The sequence below is a fragment of the Erinaceus europaeus genome, chromosome 23 (assembly GCF_950295315.1).
Source record: "Erinaceus europaeus chromosome 23, mEriEur2.1, whole genome shotgun sequence".
In the NCBI taxonomy this organism is placed as follows: Eukaryota; Metazoa; Chordata; class Mammalia; order Eulipotyphla; family Erinaceidae; genus Erinaceus; species Erinaceus europaeus.
In genome coordinates, this window is record NC_080184.1 from 12,311,807 (window position 1) to 12,332,870 (window position 21,064).

Genomic DNA, 21,064 nt, shown 5'->3' on the forward strand with positions numbered 1-21,064 from the left:
ACTCAAAGAACCGAGTTTGAAGTGTGTTGACCTGGTGGTCTCAGAGCTGGCCACCGTCATTAAGAGGTGTGCCGAGAAGGTAACAACAGAGGGGCTCCCCAGGCCTCCCCCACCCCCATCCCAACCCTACCAGCTCCCCCCTGCTCCTTCCCCACCCCATCGTTTCCCCCAGCTTCTGGGAAAAGCTGCCTTGGTGGGGAGCCCCCAACACTTCCAGGGGGGGTGGGTGTCGGTAGGAGGGCTTCTAGATTGATGTCAAAGTTGCATCAGCACATGGCATCCGGGTCTTTGGAAACTGGTTATGACAGTCATATGAATTTCTTCTGGGCTGGCTGTGATCAGATTCCCCTGGGCCGTCTCATCAATTTCCCTGGGCTGAGTGATCAATGATCAATTTCCCCTGGGCTGTCTGATCAATTTCTCCCTGTGGCTGACAGGCCCCTGGTGACTGTCCCCAAGGCCCGATGACTCCGGGAGTGTTGGCAGTGGTCTCCCTCCAAGGCGAGCAGCCTTAGATGTCAACCCTCCCCCCAGAGTACCTGACAGCCCCCTACTATGTGGGGAGGCCTGAGGGGCGCCCCCATACCCACTGAGTGTCTTCCTCACCCCATGCGGGGCGGGAGGGGACGGACCAGCAGTGACACCCGCCACCTCCTCCTTGCCTTCTCTCTGCCACCCTCCACCCTCCTGCTCTCGCGGGACTTCCCAGCCCCCACCCACACCTCCTCATCTCCTGGCGTGGGGTAGGGGTGGGGCAGCTGGGAGACAGGAGCCGGGTGGGGACTCGGGATCCCCTTCTCTGTCCCCCCTCCCCACACCCATGTTGTCCACGTGGGACCCACCACGTCTCTCTGCACCCCCCCTCCCCCCAGCTCAGCTCCTATCCCCGGTTGCGAGAAGAGACAGAACGGATCGTTACCACGTACATCCGGGAACGGGAGGGGAGGACCAAGGACCAGGTACGGGCTCTCGGGAACCAGTCCCAGGAACCCCAAGTACCCCAACACTTTACCCACTGTGCCCCTTTTGGGCCAGGAGAAAGGTCAGTGGTTCCAAGTTCTAGGCTCAGGCCCTATAAGTTCTCTCTCCAGCCCCATTCCCCTCAGGAAAGACTCCAGCAGTGGAGTTTTCTCTGGTTCCATGGGTGTTTCCCCTGTGGTGCCAGGGCCCTCCCTAGTGAGCGCACCTCCTGGCGGGGCTCCATCAGCTCCCAGGGCCCCTCTCCTGCCATGGTGGACTGGGGCGGGGGGGGGGGGTCAGGACCCAGGGCGGGCCCCCCCCCCAGCCTGGAACCCTCTCCCGCTCAAGGGGACCCCCGGTCTCCCCCAGATTCTGCTCCTGATTGACATCGAGCAGTCCTACATCAACACCAACCACGAGGACTTCATTGGATTTGCCAAGTATGTCCTTCCAGGACCAATGGAGGAGGGGAGGGTTGGAGGGGGCGCTGTGTGTTTTGGGGTGTGGGGGGGGCTGGGGCCAGAGGAGCTTCTTGGCCACTCTTGGGGGGAAGCAGAGGGTTTCTGGGCTAATGACAGTCACCCCCATAGGCCCCACTGCCCTAGCTATGGGGTACCCCCAAAAAGGATTGGGGAGGCAGGTGTCTTGGAGGGAGGCTGAACCCCCTGAACTTAGTTGAAAGACGAAAAAGCTTGCCTTTCCTCCAGGTTCAAGGCTGCAGGGCAGGGTGTCAGAGTGCCAGGGCCCGACAGAGACACCTCCCCCTGGGTGGCTTGCTGGCCTGGGCTTGCAAATCCCGGTAGGCTTCCTGGAGGTGGTGCCCCAGTTTGGCTGGGCTCCGAGCCTGCCAGATCCCTCCACTCTCAACAGACTCTTTGACTTGTTTGCAGTTTTTTTTTTTTTTTAATTTTTTATTTAAGAAAGGATTAATGAACAAAAACATAAGGTAGGAGGGGTACAACTCCACACAATTCCCACCACCCAATCCCCATAACCCACCCCCTCCCATGATAGCTTTGTTTGCAGTTTTTGATTTGTAAACTCCTTTTTTTTTTTTTTTTGTCATTTTTATTTATTGGTTGGTAAAGAGCCGATGAAATTGAGAAGGGTGTGAGAGGGAGAGAGGCGAAGGAAAGGCACCTGTGGCCCACTGCTCGTGAAGCTTGTCCCCTGTGGGTGGGGACTGGCTCTAACCCCAGGGGTCCAGTGAGCTCAGCGGGTGGGTGGGAGGGTCTCTGCGTAGCCCCTTGGGCAGAATGCAGTGTCAGTGTGGCCCAGAGAGCTGGTCCATGTCTGGAGAGGAATGGGTGGGTGGGTGGATGGATAGATGGTTGGTGAATGGGTAGATGGATGGATGGTGGGTGGATAGATGGTTGGGTGTGTGGGTGGGTAGATGGATGGATGAGTGGATAGATAGATGGTTGGGTGGGTAGATGGATAGATGGTTGGGTAGATGGATGGGTAGATGGATGGATGAGTGGGTGAATAGATGGTTGGGTGGGTAGATGGATAGATGGTGGATGGATGGATGGATGAGTGGGTGGATACATGGTTGGGTGGGTAGATGGATAGATGGTGGATGGATAGATGGTTGGGTGGGTAGATGGATAGATGGTGGATGGATAGATGGTTGGGTGGATGGATGGGTAGATGGATGGATGAGTGGGTGGATAGATGGTTGGGTAGATGGATGGATGAGTGGGTGGATAGATGGTTAGGTGGATGGGTGGGTAGATGGATGGATAGATAGATGGGTGGGTAGATGGATGGATGGGTGGAAGGATAGATGGGTGGGTGGAAGGATAGATGGTTGGGTGGATGGGTGGGTAGATGGATGGATGAGTGGGTGGATAGATGGTTGGGTGACTAGATGGGTCGGTGGGTGGGTGGGTAGATGGATGGATGGATGGTTGGATGGGTGGATGAGTGAGTGGATGGATGGATGGGTGGGTGGGGGAATAGTTAGGTGATGGATAGATGGGTGGGTGGGCGAATGGATAGATGAATGAATGATGGATGGGTGGATGAGGATATGATTAGAAGCTCTGTAGGGGAAACTTGAGATGGGGCGCTTGGCAGTGTATTCGTGGGAGTCAGCCTGTCACTTCCCCACCCCCCAGGTTTAGGGGGCACTGAGCACAGGGGTCCTCTCCCACACTCTTTCCACAGCTCCGCCTCCCATCTCTGCTTCTCACATTTCTCTCACCATCTCTGTTTTCTCTCTTCATCCCCACCCCTCCCCTCTCCTCTGGATCCCCTCCCCCAGCTGTTACTATACCGAGCAACTGGTCACCGGGTTTGTACTGCCTGCTGTGTGAATGGGGGGGGTGGGGTGGGGAGGGTGGGGGGGAAGACCCCAGGGCTCCCCCCAATACCTCCCCCAGGGGCATGGCTCAGGCTGGTTCCATTCCAGCCCCCCCCCAAAAAAAAAAAAAAAAAAAAAGGACTGTCCCATAACACCTTTCTTAGCAAAAAAACTCACAGAGCCGGGGAGGGGTGCCATGGACCTAGAACTAGTCTCTCAGGCAAGAGGTCCCAAGTTCGATCCCCAGCATTGCATGTACCAGAGAGATGCAGGAACCTGGGTTCAAGCCCCAGCCCACCCCATGGGGGAGACAGTGCTATGCTCTCTCTCTCTTCCTCACCCTTTCTTTCAAAAAAAATTTTTTTTTTTCGGGAGTTGGGCAGTAGTGCAGTGGTTTAAGTGCATGTGGCTCGAAGTGCAAGGACCGACGCGAGGATCCCGGTTCAAGCCCCCAGCTCCCCACCTCTCCACCTAAAAGGGGACTGCTTCAGAGGCAGTGAAGCAGGTCTGCAGGTGTCTGTCTTTCTCTCCCCCTCTGTCTTCTCCTCTCTCCATTTCTCTCTGTCCTAGCCAACAACGATGACATCAATCACAACAACAATAACAACAAAGGGAAAATAAAATATATATATAAATATTTTCTTGACTTTATTATTGTCATGAGAGATATAGAGAGAGCGACAGCCCTGCTCAGCTCTGGCTGCTGGTGGTGCTGCGGATTGAACCTGGGATCTTTTAAAAAGATTAGTTTATTGTCAGCCAGACACTGGCACACTCGGTTGAGCACACATGCTACAGTGCACAAGGACCCAGGTTCAAGCCCCTGATCCCCGCCTGCACAGGTAAGGAGGAAGCTTCACAAGCGGTGCAGCAGGCCTGCAGGTATCTCTCTGTCTCTTTCTCTCTCTCTCTCTCTCTCCCCTCCCCCTTTCAATCTCTCTCTTTGTCCTAACCAATAGGAGGAGGGTTGAATATTGGCCACGGGGAGAGGAGGATTTGCAGTGTAAGCACCAAGCCCCAGCAATAACCCTGGTGGCAATTTAAAAAAAGAAAAAGAAGGAAGAGAAAAGATTGATTTATTAATGAAAGACAGAGACCCAGAGGCTTCCCCTCCCACGAGGCGATGCCAGGGCTGGAACTCAGGACCTCACGCCTGAGAGAAAGCCCCGATCTTTCTCCACCGCACCCCATCCCAGGGCTGATTTTTTTTTTATTCAGACGGAGAAACTGCTGTTCGCTGGTGAACCTCTCAAATGGTGCTGGGGCTCGAACCTGGGCCCCACACTTGGCTGGGTACCCACCCTCCCCAGACCTGATACCCCCAAGATCAGAACCCTTTTACTTCAGAGAGACAGAGAGATTTGACAGCACAGCACTACCACTATCCATGGAGCTCCCTCTGTTACCTTGGTGCTCCCATTGTGGTACCAGGGTTCACGTCTAGCAAGGCCCCTTCCCAGCCACCTGAGAATCTGGTTTCCTGCCACCCTATGCCTCTCTCAAGGACCCCAGACCCACCACCTCTGGCCACCAAAACAGCTACCCTGGACAGTGCACTGCTTTGCTGTGTGTGACCTGGGTTTGAGCCCGACCCCCACCTCCCCACCGTACTGGAGGAAGCTGTGGGGGGGGGGGGGCTGTGGGTCACTTTGCCACCTCTTTCTCCCTTGGGCTGTTTTCAGGGTGTGGGAGGGGATGTCTCTGTGCTTGAAGCTGCTACACGCCCTGCCCCCCAATATCCTTGAGACAGAGAACCCCGATCTGAGGGCCCCTGGCCGCATGAACCCCTGTCTGTGCTTTGGTTGTAGTGCCCAGCAGAGAAGCACCCAGCTGAACAAGAAGAGGGCCATCCCCAACCAGGTAGGTCACCCTGATTCTCTCCCCATTTGCCCACAGTGCCACCTGCTGGCAGGAGGGCACTAGGGCCCTGAGTGGCCAGGGCAGGTGGACCTGGTTGGGAACTTGAGCCCCGTCCACTGGGATCCCCACCTTAACCCAAGCACCTTCCCCATACACATAGACATAGGCACCCTAACTTCTTGTGGAAGCTTCCTGAGAGACAGAAATGCTTCCAAGGCTAGTTACTAGGGGGCCTTGGAAATTGTGATGGTAGGGCGGGGATAGATAGCATAATGGTTATGCAAACAGACTCTCATGCCTGAGGCTCCAAGGTCCCAGGTTCAATCCCCCTGCACCACCTTTAGCCAAAGAAAAAAAGAAAAAAATTGTGATGATAAAAAATTTGTTTTGTACTTGGGTGTCTTTGCCCAATTTACTGCCGTATCTCCCCCACTTCTCCACATCCGTGGAGCTAGGGTTTAGGGGTGGGGTGTGGAGGGGTGCAGGCAGGGGTTCGCTTGGCTGTTTGATCTTGCACGGCTCTCGAACCCTGGGACAAAATGAACATAACCACTGCATGTTTGAGGGGTTTGTTGTTGTTGTTTTCTTTTCCAAAAAAATTATTGTTTTATTTTGTGCTTGCTGTAAATTAATACCTGTATGTCATTGCTTTTTTGGTTTTTTGTTCTTTATTATTATTTTTTGTTTGTTTGGGGAATGATCATGACTGAGAAATCATATTAACACCATGGATATTATTAATAGCATGTCCTTTTGTTTCTTTGCTCCTCTCTCCTTTTGTTTGTTTGTTTGTTTTTCGTGCCTTTCTTGCTGCTTTTTTTCTACCTCTCCCTTCCCACTCTCCTCCCCCCCCATCTTTCTCTCCCTCCTGTTTCTCTTTTGATCCACCCACCACCTTAACTTTGCATTTTCAAAGGGGGAGATTTTGGTAAGTACCCACAGAGCCTTAGAGAACCCAGCTTCGATGGAGGAGACCCCACTCCCCCGTCCCCCCCCCTCCGCCAAGTAACACCACAACTAACAGCTGAGCCCCCCACACTAACCCAGTGGCCACCTTCCCGGATGCCTACCATGCCCAGCCGGACCCAGCTTTCTGTAGATCAGGGATGGCACATACTTGACCGCCACTTCATTTTTCCAGCCCTGGGTAGGGGGGCACTCTGAGCCCTTTTGGAACTTGGCCACTTGGGTGCTGCCCTCCTGGCAGGCATCACCGATTGATCCTGCAAATGGTCCCTGGTGCGAGCTGCCCTGCCCACAGCAGACATTGCTAATCGATCCTGGTCATCCTGCCTTTGTCTGCGGCAGGCGTCACCAATCAATCCTGGGACTTGCCTGCAGTGGACATCATTAATCAAGACTGGCCTGCCCTTGCCTGTGGCAGACATCATTAATCCATCAATGCTAGTATTCTGGCTTTTAAGCACCTCCAGACTCTGCCCCAGGCCCTGACATGAGTGAGAGACAGATCTGGATCGATTGAGGCACACAGTCTAAGATGTGGCCCTCATCCTCCTGCTCCCTGGCAGATAGGGGATCAGTTAGCCTTATTGATGAGGCTGTTCTATCCCCCTTGCCCCTGGGCTCTACCCACAGTGCTCTGGGCAGCTCACCCCCCACTCCCCCACAGGATGAAGTATTTGCCATCCCTGCCTTAGGTCACCTGCCCTCTCCCCCGCCCCCTCGAGTGTGTCCCATGCTCACATCTGGGGACTAAGAACCTCCCAAGCTGTCCTCCGTCTGGGTAGTTGAGCCTGGGGTGGGGGTACTAACCTTCTCAAAACCTCTGGGATAAGTTTCCAGTGCTGACCACCACCTCCTCCACCCCATGCCCCCTCTATGTCCCCCCAAAAGTAAAATGTGCAGAAAGGCCCCAAACGTTGGAGCTTGAACCCCAGAGCGCCCTCATTCTTTCTTTTCTGATCTGAGTCCTACCCCGCTCCGACCCCAAGGCCCAGCCCTCCCCCCACCCCCCTTGTCACCCAGGAAATGACTAATCCAGCTTCCTGCTTCCTGTGCCTGCATGCCTGTGGCTGTGCACCCCGCAGCACAGAGCCCTCCCCCCCAGAAGAGTCACCATGGGATGGCGCCCCCTGGGGTAGAGTCGGCTCAGTGCCCAAGTCTCCCAACACCCCTTGGCATGAGCCCTCCCCACCGCCCCCAGCTGTCAGTCAGCCACAAGCTCCGTGGTTGGGTATGGGCTCCCTGGTCCAGAGCTGGCACCTAGAGCGAGACCTGTCACCACCCCCATTCCCCACCCTGACAGGTCCCATTATCCCACTGGACCCAAGGCAGAGGGTTCCCCCCCGCGACTTCCGACAGGGCCGGCCGTGCCGCGTCCAGATGCTTGGCCTCTGAGGCGGGGGGGGGGGGGGGGGGGGGGGGGGTGGGGCCCAGGGACCAAGGCCCGGCCCGGCCTGTTGCTGCGTCTGCCCCGGGCCCGCTCCCACCCACTGGCGCCATCCTGGGCCTCGCCTGGCCCAGAAGCCCGACTCTGGGTTCCGTCCAGCAGAAATCCCAGCCACCCACAGACGAGTTTGCAGCCAGCAGTGGGCAGACCGACCCCTGCCCCGCCTTAGGGGTTCCCCGACTTTCCCAGTGGGAATTTCAGCCACCCTCCCACCCCCACCAAGTCCTCATGCGCTCAGACGCTGGGGTGACCCCGGTCCCCATCAGAACTGGACCCAGCAGACGAACCCACAGAACACCAGCTCCCCGTAGTGAAGAGAAAGACCCCCCCCCCCCCAGTTACGGGCAGCCCCTCCTGTGCTCGCGCCCTGACCCTGCATGCCCGGCTCCCCACACCGGACCCTCCCTGTGTGCGCGCTGGGTGCCCCCTGGTGGCCGCGACGGGAATTGCTTGGGGCAAAGCACAGCTGGAAACCTTGGTCTGGAGGGGGCCTCGGGGCTAAGGCACAGGGTGGGGGTGGCCTCCTGCCCCCGCTCACGGAACCCACCCCGCCAGGTGATCCGGAGAGGCTGGCTGACCATTAATAACATCAGCCTCATGAAGGGAGGCTCCAAGGAGTACTGGTTCGTGCTGACGGCGGAGTCCCTGTCCTGGTACAAGGACGAGGAGGTGAGTGAGGGGTCGGAAGGCGGCTTGGCCCCTCCAGGCCTCAGTTTACCCATCTGCGAAGCGGAGCAGAAGTGACTTCAGCCTGCGTACCACTTGTAGAATAATCCACCCACGTTGGCCCTGAGCAGAAGTCACTGGAAGGCCAGAGGGATGGCTGTCCTGGTAGGGCGTCTGTGTCTTGCCAGAGGCATGTGGGGGGCTCAGCTCAGAGGCCCGGCACCCACTTGGAGGGAGACCTGAGGCTGTGGCGGCCCCTGCTCCGGCAGGGTTCTGTCATGGTCCCCTGGGCTTGAATCGCCCTAGAATTTGTTTGCTCAGTACCACACAAAGCAAAGTCATTCACTGGAAGCATCGGCCAGTGCCCTGCTCAGCTATTGACTTCTGGTGGTGCTGGGGATTGAACCTGAAACCTCAGAGCCTCGGGCAGAAGGAGTATCTTTTCTGGAACCCCTGGGCTGTCTCCCCAGACCCCCCCCCAAGATGTGTTTATTGAGAGAAGAAAAGAGAGAATCCGTATCACTCTGGCATATGCGCTGCCCGGGATTGAACCCTGGGTCCTCAGGCCTGCACGTCCAGTGCTCAGCCTACTGGGATGACGCCCCTCCCCCCCAAGTCCTCCAGGGTGCCTACCTCCATCCCCGTGGGCGTTCCCAGTCCCAGATCACCTCCGGTGTCCAGCAAGGCCCGTTTTCAAAATGGCATCGCTGACGCTCTGTCCTGACCCCTGTTCCAACATGGCCGCCGATGCAAGGGGGCGTCGGGGGCCCCTCAGCCAGCCTCTCCAGAGGCTCCCCACACACCCCCACACACACACCCCAATCACACCCACAGGAGAAGGAGAAAAAATACATGTTGCCTCTGGACAACTTGAAAATCCGGGACGTGGAGAAGGGCTTCATGTCGAACAAGCACGTCTTTGCCATCTTCAACACAGAGCAGAGGTGAGGGCCCCAGCCCCACTACCCGCTTTAGAAAGGGAACTAACTAACTGAGCTCCCACCCCACCCCACCTCCAACCAGCGGGAGCTAGAGAGGGTTCTAGGCAGAAGGAGTGACCAGACCCAGCTCACAGCTGGTGGCTGCAGAGGGGACTGCTCAGGTCTAGCTGGGGGGGGGGGGGGGTAAGGGAGTCAGGAGGACAGAGGACGGTGGCCCCCTCACCCCCCCATCCTTTGGCTCCCGCCCCTCTGCGCCCCCCCCCCCCCCCAGAAACGTGTATAAGGACCTGCGGCAGATTGAACTGGCCTGTGACTCCCAAGAGGACGTGGACAGCTGGAAGGCCTCCTTCCTCCGAGCCGGCGTGTACCCCGAGAAGGACCAGGTGAGCGGGAGCCCCCTGCCCGGGGTAGCGCCACCTCCAAACCCGGGTCACTTCCGATCCAAAGGGAGACAGCACAGTAGTTCCGCAAAGAGACTCTCCTGCCCGAAGCTCTGAGGTCCCAGGTTCAATCCCCAGCACCACCATCAGCCAGAGCTGAGCGGGGTTCTGGAAAAATCTGGAAGGGGGGGAGGGGGCAGGCGGTGGCGCACCTGGTTAAATGCACATGTTACAATGCACAAGGACCCGGGTTCGAGACCTCTGCTCCCCGCCTGCAGGGGGAAAGACTTCAGAAGTGGTGAAGTAGGGGCTGCAGGTGTCTCTCTGTCTCTCTCCGTCTCTGTCTCCCCCTGCCCCTCTCAGTTTCTCTCTGTCCCTGTCCAATAATAAATACATAAATAAAATACAAGAAAGTAAATTTTGGGGTCGGGTGGTGGCGCACCTGATTGAGCGCGCGTGTTACAATGCGCAAGGACCTGGGTTCGAGCGTCGGGTTCCCACCTGCAGAGGGAAAGCTTTGCAAGTGGTGAAGCAGGGCTGCAGGGGTCTCTGTCTCTGTCTCTCTCCTGCCCCCTTTCCTCTTGGTTTCTGGCTGTCTCTATCCAGTAAGTAAATAAAGGTAATAAGGAAGAAGAGAATTTTTTTTTAAAGGGGGGCAGAGGGAAAAAAGAAAAGGATTGATGTGGGTCTAGAGATTATCAGCCCAGTAGAGCATCTTATCAAGGGCCCAAGTTCAAGCTCCGAAACCACTGGACTGGGGGAGCCAGGGAACCTTGTTGTTGTTGTTGTTGCCCTTGTTGTTTCCATTGTTGTTGTAGTTATTATTATTGTGGTTATTGATGTCGTCGTCGTTGGCTAGGACAGAGAGACATGGAGAGAGGAGGGGGAGACAGAGAGGGGGAGAGAAAGACAGACACCTGCAGACCTGCTGCACCGCCTGGGAAGCGACTCCCCTGCAGGTGGGGAGCCGGGGGCTCGAACTGGGATCCTTACGCCGGTCCTTGAGCTTTGCACCACGAGCGCTTAACCCGCTGCGCTACATCCCGACTCCCAAGTTCTGTGTTTATAAGAGATATGGGGGTAGAGTGAGAGAGAGAGAGAGGGAGGCCCAGTTAAACACACATGATACTAAGTCTGGGTTTGGACCCCCAGCTCCCCATCTGCAGGGAGGTCACTTCACAAGGAGTGAAGCAGGACCACAGGTGTCTCTGTCTCCCTGTCTCTCTGTCTCCACCACCCCCCCCCCCATTTCTCTCTGTCCTAGCCAATAGAATTTGAAAAAATGCCCCCAGGAGCAGTGGATTCATAGTTCTGGTGCTGAGCCCCAGTGACAGCCCTGGAGGCTAAAAAGAAAAAAAAAAAATCGAGAGAGAGAAACACAGACAGACAGATAGACAGATGCCGGGCCTCCCTCCAGCCCATGTGATACAGGAAATGGAACTTGAAGAAGCTCCTGTTCGAGCCCCGATCCCGGGGTGGCAGGGCCTAGCATTCGGGGGGGGGGGGGGCACGTGCCAGCTTCCGGCCCCCCCCCCCGCTCACCACCTCCCCTGCTGTCCCCCCCCCACAGACCGAGAGCGAAGATGGGGTGCAGGAGAACACGTTCTCCATGGACCCACAGCTGGAGCGGCAGGTGGAGACCATCCGCAACCTCGTGGACTCCTACGTCGCCATCATCAACAAATCCATCCGGGACCTCATGCCAAAGACCATCATGCATCTTATGATCAACAACGTGAGTGGCCCGGGCGGGACTCGGCGTCCTATCCTGCCGCACTCATCCCCCAGCACCGGGGGGCGGGCGGGGGAAGCTCCAGGCCCGCAGGCTCTTTCCCTTTATCTCTGCCTCTCTGTCTCTCTCAACAAATATTAATAATCAGAACAAAGCGACTCTCTTGCCTGAGGCTCTTGAGGTCCCAGGTTCAATCCCCAACAGAACCAGCAGCCAGAGGTGAGCAGGGTACTGGGCTCTGTCTGTTCATCTCTGTTGATGTCTCTGTCTTTCTGTATCATTCAAATAAAAACCAATCATCGGGAGTCGGGTGTAGCACAAGGACCCGCATGAGGATCCCAGTTCACGCCCCCGGCTCCCCACCTGCAGGGGAGTCGCTTCACAGGCGGTGAAGCAGGTCAGCAGGTGTCTGTCTTTCTCTCCTCCTCTGTCTTCCCCTCCTCTCTCCATTTCTCTCTGTCCTCGCTAACAACAATGAGAACAGCAATAACAATAACAACGATAAAAGGGAAAAAATAGCCTCCACGAGCAGTGCATAATGCAGGCACAGAGCCCCAGCAAACGACATCAATCATAACTACAACAATAAAAAAAACAACAAGGGGGGGTCGGGCAGTGGCGCAGTGGGTTAAGCACACGTGGCGCAAAGCGCAGGGACCGGCGTAAGGATCCCGGTTCGAGCCCCCGGCTCCCCACCTGCAGGGGAGTCGCTTCACGGGCGGTGAAGCAGGTCTGCAGGTGTCTGTCTTTCTCTCCCCCTCTCTCTGTCTTCCCCTCCTCTCTCCATTTCTCTCTGTCCTATCCAACAACAAAGCAACGTCAACAATGGCAATAATAACCGCAACGAGGCTGCAACCACTAGGGCAACAAAAAGGGGGAAAAATGGCCTCCAGGAGCGGTGGATTCATGGTGCAGGCACCGAGCCCAGCAATCACCCTGGAGGAAAAAAAAAAACAAGGGCAACAAAAGGGAAGAAATAGCAAGTAAATATTTAAAAATAAGTAAGTAAGCTTAAATATATATACATCAATTTTTCTTTTAAAAAAATCATCAGTAAAAAATGTACCTTTGACGCAGTGGATAAAGCATTGGACTCTGAAGCATGAGGTCCTGAGTTCAGTCCCCAGCAGCACATGGACCAGAGTGACATCTGGTTCTTTTTCAAAATGTACCTTTTGAGCCAACAAAATGGCTCAACTGTGGTGTCTCTCTCTCTCTGTCTCTTCTTTCTCTCTGTCCCTTCTGCCTGCCTCCTACCTTCTTCCCTCCCTTCCTTCCTTCAGCTAGGAAGGACCCTGCTCAGCTCTGGCTGATGGTGGTGCTGGGGATTGAACCCAGGACCCCAGGGCCTCAGGCAGGAGAGGCTACTTGCAAAACCATCACATTGTCTCCTAGATCTTGTTGATTTCTAAAAACTCTTTACATATGTACCTTTTTTTTTTTTCTTCACCCAAAGCCCTGCTCAGCTCTGGCTTCTTTCTGGTGGTGCTGGGGATTGAACCCGGGACCCCAGAGCCTCAGGCAGGGGAGTCTTTTTCACAGAACCTCCATGCCGTCTCTCCCACTGCCCCCACCCCGCCGGCCCTTCTCTCTCTCTAGCTGATTCCCAGCTGCCAGTGCTGATGCCTGTGTCCCTGTGTCCCTCCAGACCAAGGCCTTCATCCACCACGAGCTGCTGGCCTACCTGTACTCGTCGGCCGACCAGGGCAGCCTGATGGAGGAGTCGGCAGAGCAGGCCCAGCGTCGCGACGACATGCTGCGGATGTACCACGCCCTCAAGGAGGCGCTCGCCATCATCGGGGACATCAGCACCAGCACCGTGTCCACGCCGGTGCCGCCACCTGTGGATGACACCTGGCTGCAGAACGCCAGCGCCCACAGGTGGGGGCCCCTCAGCGCGCCCTACTTCCTCCCCCTCGGTCCTCAGACAGAGAGAAATGGACACAGGAGGGGAAGACAGAGAGGGGGAGAGAAAGACAGACACCTGCAGACCTGCTTCACCGCCTGGGAAGCGACTCCCCTGCAGGTGGGGAGCCAGGGGCTCAAACCGGGATCCTTACGCCGGTCCCTGCGCTTCGCGCCACCTGCGCTTAACCCGCTGCGCCACCGCCCGCCTCCTATTCATTTATTACTGCATACAGACAGAGAAATTGAGAGGAGTGGGGGAGACAGAGAGGGGCAGAATCCCCGGGCCCCCCCCCAGCACCACAGGTGAAGGGAGCCCCCCCTCATGGAGACAGGACTGGGAATGGCACAGGAAGCAGCCCCCCTGGGACAACGCACCCACCTTGCCTGGGCTTGGAGCCCGGCCACCACCACATTGGAGGAAGCTCAGGGTCAGTGGGTCTGTCTCTCTGGCCCTACAAAGAAAGAAACAAGGAAAAGGAAGGGAGGAAGGAAGGAAAGAAAGAGAGAAAACAGGGCAGGGGGCCACGTGGCAGCACACCTGATGAAGCGCATACAGTATAGTGAGCGCACAAGGACCCGGGTTCAAGTCCCTGGTCCCCACCTGCAGGGCGAAAGCTTCACAAGTTTTGAAGCCAGGCTGCAGGTAGCTCTCTGTCTCTTTCCCTCTCTGTCTCCCCCACTCCTCTCAATTTCTCTGTCTGTACGCAGTAATAAATGAATAGGAGGCGGGCAGTAGCGCAGCGAGTTAAGCGTATGTGGCGCGAAGCGCAAGGACCTGCATAAGGATCCCAGTTCAAGCCCCCGGCTCCCCATCTGCGGGGCGTCACTTAAATAAGAGGCCAGATGTTAGCATACCAGGTTATGCTCACATAGGGTGAAGTGCAGAGGGTCCCGGTCCGAGCCCCCGGCTCCCCAGCTGCAGGGGAGTTGCTTCACAATCGGTGAAGCAGGTCTGCAAGTGTCTATCTTTCTCTCCCCTTCTCTGTCTTCCATTCCCCTCTCCATTTCTCTCTGTCCTAGCCGACAACAATGAGAAGAACAGCAATAATAGTAACAACAATGTTAAACAAAAGGGAAAAAAATGGCCTCCAGGAGCAGTGGACTCATAATGCAGGCACCGGGCCCCAGCAAACCCCTGGAGGCAAGATTAACTAATTAATAAAATGGGCCCCCCGGCAGTGGCACACCTGATTGAGCGCACACACTACAGCGTATGAGGGAGGACCAGGTTCAAGCCCTGGGTCCCCACCCACAGGGAAGAGCTTCACAGCAGTGGAGCAGGGCTGCCTCTCTCTGTCTCCCTCTCCCTCTGTTTCTCTCTGGCTCTGTCCAAGAATGCAATAAATAGAATTTAAGTTAAGTAAAACTGGGGGCAGGGGGTGTTAGGTGGTGGCACTCCCAGTTGAGTCCCCAGTACCCACCTGCAGGTGGAAGCCTCCCCAAGCAGTGAAGCAGGGCTGCAGCTCTCTCTCTCTCTCTCTCTCTCTCTCTCTGTCTCCTTCCCTCGCGGCTTCTCTCTGGCATAAGGAAATAGAAAAAAAATCAATAAAAATGGCCTCCAGGAGCAGTGGGTTTGTAGTGGTGGCATCGAGCCCCAGCGATTATGCTGGTGTCAAAAAAAAAAAAAAAAGAAAAGAAAAAGGGGGCTAGGCAGTAGCACAGCGGACGAAACTTGAAGCACAAGGACCGGCGTAAGGATCCCGGTTCGAGCCCCCGGCTCCCCACCTGCAGGGGATTCGCTTCCCAGGCGGTGAAGCAGGTCTGCAGGTGTCTGTCTTTCTCTCCCCCTCTCTGTCTTCCCCTCCTCTCTCCATTTCTCTCTGTCCTAGCCAACAACGACAGCAGCAATAACATCAGTAATAATAACTACAACAATAAAACAACAAGGGCAACAAAAGGGAAGAAATACATATTTAAAAAAAGAAAAGAAAGGGCAGGGGTAGATAGCATAATGGTTATGCAAAGAGACTCTCATGCCTGAGGCTCCAGAGTCCCAGGTTCAATTCCCCACACCTCCCTAAGCCAGAGCTGAACAGTGCTCTGGTAAAAAAAAAAAAAAGAAGAAAGAAAGAAAGAAAAAAACCTTGGCATTCAGAGGCCGGAGACCTAGCTGGGAGTGAGGATTTAGTAGGAGACATGACTTGGGGTCCCTGGGGACTGACCAGCACCCCCTTTCCTGCTCTGGGGGACCCTTTCCTGCCTGCCCCTCAGCTCCCTGTCTCTCTCCCTCCACAGCCCGACACCGCAGCGCCGCCAAGTGTCCAGTGTACACCCCCCAGGCAGACCCCCGGCCGTGAGGGGCCCCACCCCAGGGCCCCCCCTCATCCCCATGCCCGTGGGGCCGGCACCCTCATTCTCAGCGCCCCCCATCCCATCCCGGCCCGGCCCCCAGAGCGTGTTCGCCAACAATGACCCCTTCTCAGCACCGCCTCAAGTCCCGTCTCGGCCTGTACGGGTCCCCCCTGGAATTCCCCCCGGAGTGCCGAGGTAAGCAAACCCCCTCCCATGGGCCGGGGCAGGAGGAACAGGCCCAGAGAGGCCATGGGGCTTCCTAGAGGTGCCCCTGCAAGGAAGAGACACAGCACTCCGTACCCATGAGCCAGGCTCTGTCCTCCCACCCACTTTCCCAAGGTCCCAGGGGGTTGGGGGTGACCACAGACAGGGTCCCCCCCATACACACACCCCACATCTGCCCTTCTCTTTGCAGCAGGAGACCCCCCGCCGCACCCAACCGGCCCACCATCATCCGCCCCGCTGAGCCGTCCCTGCTTGACTAGACCCTGGGGGGCCCCTCCCAGTGCACCCCAAGCTGCAGGAACTTCAGGCGGCCTAGCCCCCCCCGTCACAGTCGCCACTCCCTGAGCGGCCCCTGACTCCCCTAACCACGATCGTCCTCTGCAGCTGGACACAGCACTGAATTGGGGGGGGGCCCTGAGCCCCCCGGACAGAGCAGTGGGCTATTGCACTTTGGGGAGGGTGGGGACGGGGCCTTACGGGGTCCAGAGGAGGGAACTATCTGGACCCAACGTTGTGTCTAAGGGTGTCTCCCGCCTGCAAGCTTGGGTCACCAACCTCATGGACACCGGGGACCCGGCCCTTGTTGGGGTGCAAGAAATGGACCCTGTCTCAGCAGAGGCCCAATAGCAGTACCCATCTGCCTGCTCTGGGCCAGTCACCAGAGGTGCCTCTTATCTGCTCCCCACTCCCAGCCTCGCTCCCTCTAAGCCCTGCGTCTCCAGAGGTGCTGGGGGTTGAGTGGAGGGTTGGGGGGGTGCCTCCCCTGACAGAGGGGGGACTGAGCCCCCCCCGGGCAGCCTCTCGCCCCCCTGCTCAGATTGACCACTATAAGTGCCTGCGCCCTGTATCTTAATGAACTAAAATAAAGGGAAAAAGCTTAAAGTGCTTCCACATGGCCTTTTCTGTTTTGGCTTCAAGGGGGGCCCAGGGTGGGGAGTAAGCAGGCTCTAGAGGAGAGGCCTTTTCCTACCCTTCATCCGTCAAGAATGGACCTGGGAGCTAGCTCGCTCATTGGGTGTGGGCCCTGGCACCACCTGGGAAGCGGCAAGGAACCAGAGGAAACTCCACTGCTGGCATATATGTCTTCTCCCTTTCCCAGAACCACCCCCACCACATACACATATCCGTTTGCCAACTGGTATCCCTGAACCCCCAAATCACCAGGCACTACAGTCTTTCCAACCAAGATTTATTGAATCAGGGTGCCCGAGGCCACATGGTCACCACCCTCCGTTCTGGAAGGTTCCCAGGCAAGCTAGGGGGGGACTAAGGAGGCCACCCCTCAGCCCGTGGTGGGGGGGGGGTGTCTCCCTGCCTGCGAGATGGGCCAAACAAGGGGTTCTCCGTACCCGTTCTCACTCCCAGCCACCCCGTGCGTGCGTGCTGGCTGGGCCAAGGGCCCTGGAGCCCCTCGCTGCCGAATTAAGTGACAACCTGGCAGGAGCCACCCCCCTCCCCCAGAGGCTGAGCCAGGTGCAGGGGGTGGCAATTGTGGCTTCGCTCCAGAACAGGCTGGAAGACTCGGCTAAGGCACAATTCTAGAAGCTTCCAGAAAACGCAGGGGCTGTCGCAGAACGCCACCGCGCCCCCCCCCAACTTGGCAACAAAGGGGGCAGTGCTTTCTGCCTTTGGCAAGGGGGAATCTCTCCCGGGGGACCCCCACGGCTATGACCCAGCCTCCTATCTGGGCCTGTGGTGGCTGGCTACGTGGGCATCGGCCGCTGATCCTTGAAGAAGCGCTTGAGGGTGCACACCTGCAGCGCCGCCACGAGCAGGAGGGCCGCCACGTTCACCGCCGACCAGAAGTTGACACGCTCCAGGTTCCCTTCTTGGAGGTTCCGGTCCCGCGCCTCGAACGCACGCAGCAGTGTCAGGACCTGGATGCTTCGCTCCAGCCGCGTCCTCATGGTCTCGATGGACTCCTGGAGGAGGTCAGGGGAGGCCAAGTCATAGTGGTGCTCCTCGTCTCAGCACCATGGACAGCACCCAGGGAGCCCATGGAGGGTGGGCAGGGCTGTGGGGTCTCTCCTCTCTCAGCCTCTCAGCACCATGGACAGCACCCAGGGAGCCCCATGGAGGGTGGGCAGGGCTGTGGGGTCTCTCCTCTCTCAGCCTCTCAGCACCATGGACAGCACCCAGGGAGCCCATGGAGGGTGGGCAGGGCTGTGGGGTTTCTCCTCTCTCAGCACCATGCACAGCACCCAGGGAGCCCATGGAGGGTGGGCAGGGCTGTGGGGGTCTCTCCTCTCTCAGCACCATGCACAGCACCCAGGGAGCCCATGGAGGGTGGGCAGGGCTGTGGGGTCTCTCCTCTCTCAGCACCAGGCACAGCACCCAGGGAGCCCATGGAGGGTGGGCGGGGCTGTGGGGTCTCTCCTCTCTCAGCACCAGGCACAGCACCCAGGGAGCCCATGGAGGGTGGGCAGAGCTGTGGGTTCTCTCCTTTCTCAGCACCAGGCCCAGCACCCAGGGAGCCCCCCGCTCAGGGCTGGCTAGGTGGTGAAGCACCTGGTTGAGCTCACATATTTCAGTGCGCACAGACCCAGGTTTGAGCCCCTCATCCCCACCTGCAGGCAGAAAGCTTCACAAGTGGTGAAGTGGGGCTACATGTGTTTCTCTGTCAATCTCCCTCCCTATCTCCCCTTTCCCTCTTGATTTCTGGCTGTCTATATCCAGTATAAAGATAAATAAAAAATATTAAAATAAAAAAAGCATGACATCCAGAGTTCAATCCCTGGCAACACATGTGCCAGGCTGATGTCTGGTTCCTTCTATCTTTCTCATTAATAAGATATTTAAATTAAATATTAAAATACAAATATATATATTTGTGGTCCCGGAAATGGCACTCTCAAGCATGAGGTCCTGAATTCAATCTTCAGCAGCACATGTCCCAGAGTGGTATTTGATTCTTTCCTCCTATCCCTCTCATTAATAAAGAAAATGTTATATATATATATATATTTTTTTTTTCTTTTTAAGTGCCGGAGGCACCACTGTGGAGCAAGGCTGTGGGGCCTGGCAGAAGTGGAAGCACAGGACGCGGTGGCCCTAAGCCAGGGGCCACCTTGATGTCTTCCATCTTCACATCCAGCATCTCCTCGGGCTCCAGGACCTCTGCCCAGCCCTCTACTTCCTCATCTTCCTGCAGGCTGTCAAAGATGAGTTCGAAGAACACCAGCTTCTCGGAGATGGTGCTGAAGGAATTGTCAAAGCACAGCTTGTAGTCTCCAGCCTCAGTGGGCTCCACCCTGGGCAGACAGGCGGACAGACAGAGAGAACGCTGTCATGGCCTTGACCCTGAGCCAGGGCAGTAACCCGAGGCCGGCCGGGGGAGGGCAGGGCTGTAACCTAAGCCCGGGCTCCACTCACGTGTGCGCCCCGTCTGCCTTGCGGGAATCGCTGACCAGCAGGACGCCCTGGGGGCTCTCCAGGGTGAAGTCTACGTCCAGCCCTGCGCCTCCGATCACCTGGGGGCAGGTAAGAACAGGGGGGTGGGGTGGAGGGCCTGGGGTCCATCAGGGTCAGGCGAGGCTACACAAGTCATCTCCGGCCCCTGCAGACAGGGCATTACGGGACTCAACCACACCTGCACCCCCAGACAGACCCACGCCCCGCCCACCCAGTTTCCTAGAACACCTGCTGACCTGCTTCCACCCAACCACGCCCCCTCGGTGCCCCGGGGGCCCGCCCTGGAGCATCAACCAATGAGAAATCCTCCTGCAGCCAAGCCACGCCCACCAGTCCTGGCCTCCGGGCTGTCAACCCTGGCCCCGCCCCCGGATGATAACCACGCCCCTGACCAGCCACAGTGCCCAGGCCTCTCCACATTCAAAACCCTGTCCCACAGGACCACGCCCACTCTGCTTTGCATAAAACCTCCCTACAGGTCAGTCCCTTCTCCACTTTGCATTGTCCCGCCCTGCACTCACCACGCCCCCACCCCTAGCCCAATCCTGTATCAGAATGAAAAGTCATCTCCTTTGCATAGCCTCACCCTATTGGCCAGCACCCTCAATCTCTACAAAGCTGCGCCCTACACTGGCCACGCCCCCACACCACCTGCGGACCAGCCTGCCTGCCTCATTTGCATATCCCCACCCTATTGGCCAGACCCCTGTCTACTTTGCATAGCCCTGCCCTATCCTGACCACGCCTAGTCCAGTCTAGCTCTAGTCTAGGTCTCTCTGGCCTTCCTTCCGTTCCTTTGCATAGCCACACCCCATGGTCAAGCCCCAATTCTGCTCTGCATAGCCACACCCTTCTCATTTACATGGCCACGCCCTCTGGCGGGCAGGCTCCTCCCCCTCTGCGATTTGGCACTCGGTCTACCTGGAACTCAGTCTCCATGCTCGCGTTGGCCGGCGCGGACTGGTAGAAACACTGTTTCCTCCCCGCCGGCAACAGGAACGTGAACTCGCCGTCCTGGATCGGCGGGGGCCCTGCCCCTGCCACCCCCGGCGGCGGCAGTAGCAGCCAGAGGGCCAGTATTAGGGCCGCGCTGGCCGCCATCATCCTGGTCACCCTCGGGTCTGCTGGCTGGCGGCGGTTCCTTTAAGAGCTGACCCCGCCCAGTCTTCCCCTGGGCGGCGCTCATTGGCCGCCCGCGCTTGCCCGCCAAAGAAAAGCAGCGGAGCACAGAGTAGTGGACCCCCCACACACGCTCCCCCCTGAGAGCCTGGTTGCCTAGAGAGATGCCTGACGCGCCCTGACAACACACGCTTGCTCCAGGGTGGTTATCCGGGGTAGCATTTAACTCTTCGTCAATATCAGGGGAGTGAATGAAATTGAAACCCGGGGTGGGGGGGAGGTCGCACGCTCCTGTTTTTATCTCAGGCGAAAATTGAAGACTGCTAAGGGGAAAGGCGGTGAGGTCCTTTTCAGCCCTAACTAAGGTTTTCCCAGAATACACCGCGCGTGCCTGTGCTTGAATGGGGCGGGTCTTACAAAATAGAGGCGGGGCTTGACCCTGCTCCCCGCCCGTAAACTGTCCCAGTGGAGGCGGGGCCAAGCCCGTCCCCGTTGGGTTACTCTGAGCGTAGTCTCAGGTTCGAATCCCCATCCCCCCTAAAGTCTCAAACTCAAGTTGGGCCCTTTCCTGTGAGCCAAAAGTCAGTAACTGGGGTTGGATCCCACCCTGCACCCACAAAAGCCTCAAACATGAGGCTTGACTTTACCTTAGAGGCACAAAGTCTCAAACTTCTGCCTGATCCCTACCCACCACCGCAAAAGTCACGGCTTGATTCTGTCCTGCACCCCCCACAAAGTATCAAACTTAAGCCTTGGCATCAACAACAACAACAATAATAACAACAATAAAACAACAAGAGCAACAAAGGGAATAAGTAAATAAGTAAATATTAAAAATTAAATCTTTAAAATAAT

General features: G+C 57.0%; 2 protein-coding genes across 12 annotated transcripts in view; one reads left to right on the top strand and one right to left on the bottom strand.

Annotated features, from left to right (window-relative positions):
- Positions 1 to 16,561, top strand: part of DNM2 (dynamin 2) — a 57,552-nt gene extending 40,991 nt beyond the window's left edge. For 2 of the 11 annotated variants that reach the window (XM_060181739.1, XM_060181746.1), the window contains 13 exons: positions 1 to 79; positions 873 to 959; positions 1,330 to 1,400; positions 3,227 to 3,256; positions 5,074 to 5,125; positions 6,042 to 6,053; positions 8,091 to 8,204; positions 9,036 to 9,145; positions 9,414 to 9,525; positions 11,093 to 11,257; positions 12,903 to 13,135; positions 15,398 to 15,649; positions 15,870 to 16,561. The exon at positions 1 to 79 is cut by the window's left edge and continues 60 nt beyond it. In XM_060181739.1, coding sequence (XP_060037722.1) covers positions 1 to 79; positions 873 to 959; positions 1,330 to 1,400; positions 3,227 to 3,256; positions 5,074 to 5,125; positions 6,042 to 6,053; positions 8,091 to 8,204; positions 9,036 to 9,145; positions 9,414 to 9,525; positions 11,093 to 11,257; positions 12,903 to 13,135; positions 15,398 to 15,649; positions 15,870 to 15,939 — 1,387 coding nt within the window. In that variant the 3' untranslated portion in view covers positions 15,940 to 16,561. The remainder of the gene's footprint in view (positions 80 to 872; positions 960 to 1,329; positions 1,401 to 3,226; positions 3,257 to 5,073; positions 5,126 to 6,041; positions 6,054 to 8,090; positions 8,205 to 9,035; positions 9,146 to 9,413; positions 9,526 to 11,092; positions 11,258 to 12,902; positions 13,136 to 15,397; positions 15,650 to 15,869) is intronic. The other 9 variants (XM_060181740.1, XM_060181741.1, XM_060181743.1 and 6 more) reach the window with 9 other exon arrangements.
- Positions 16,562 to 16,851: 290 nt separating this feature from the next.
- TMED1 (transmembrane p24 trafficking protein 1) lies at positions 16,852 to 20,275 on the bottom strand. Its single transcript, XM_007525964.3, has 4 exons — positions 20,012 to 20,275; positions 19,052 to 19,149; positions 18,747 to 18,930; positions 16,852 to 17,601 (listed from the first exon to the last, which is right to left on the bottom strand). Exons 1-4 carry the CDS (start codon positions 20,192 to 20,194, stop codon positions 17,383 to 17,385), a joined length of 684 nt encoding a protein of 227 aa, XP_007526026.1. The 5' UTR covers positions 20,195 to 20,275; the 3' UTR covers positions 16,852 to 17,382.
- Between the last annotated feature and the right edge of the window lie 789 nt (positions 20,276 to 21,064).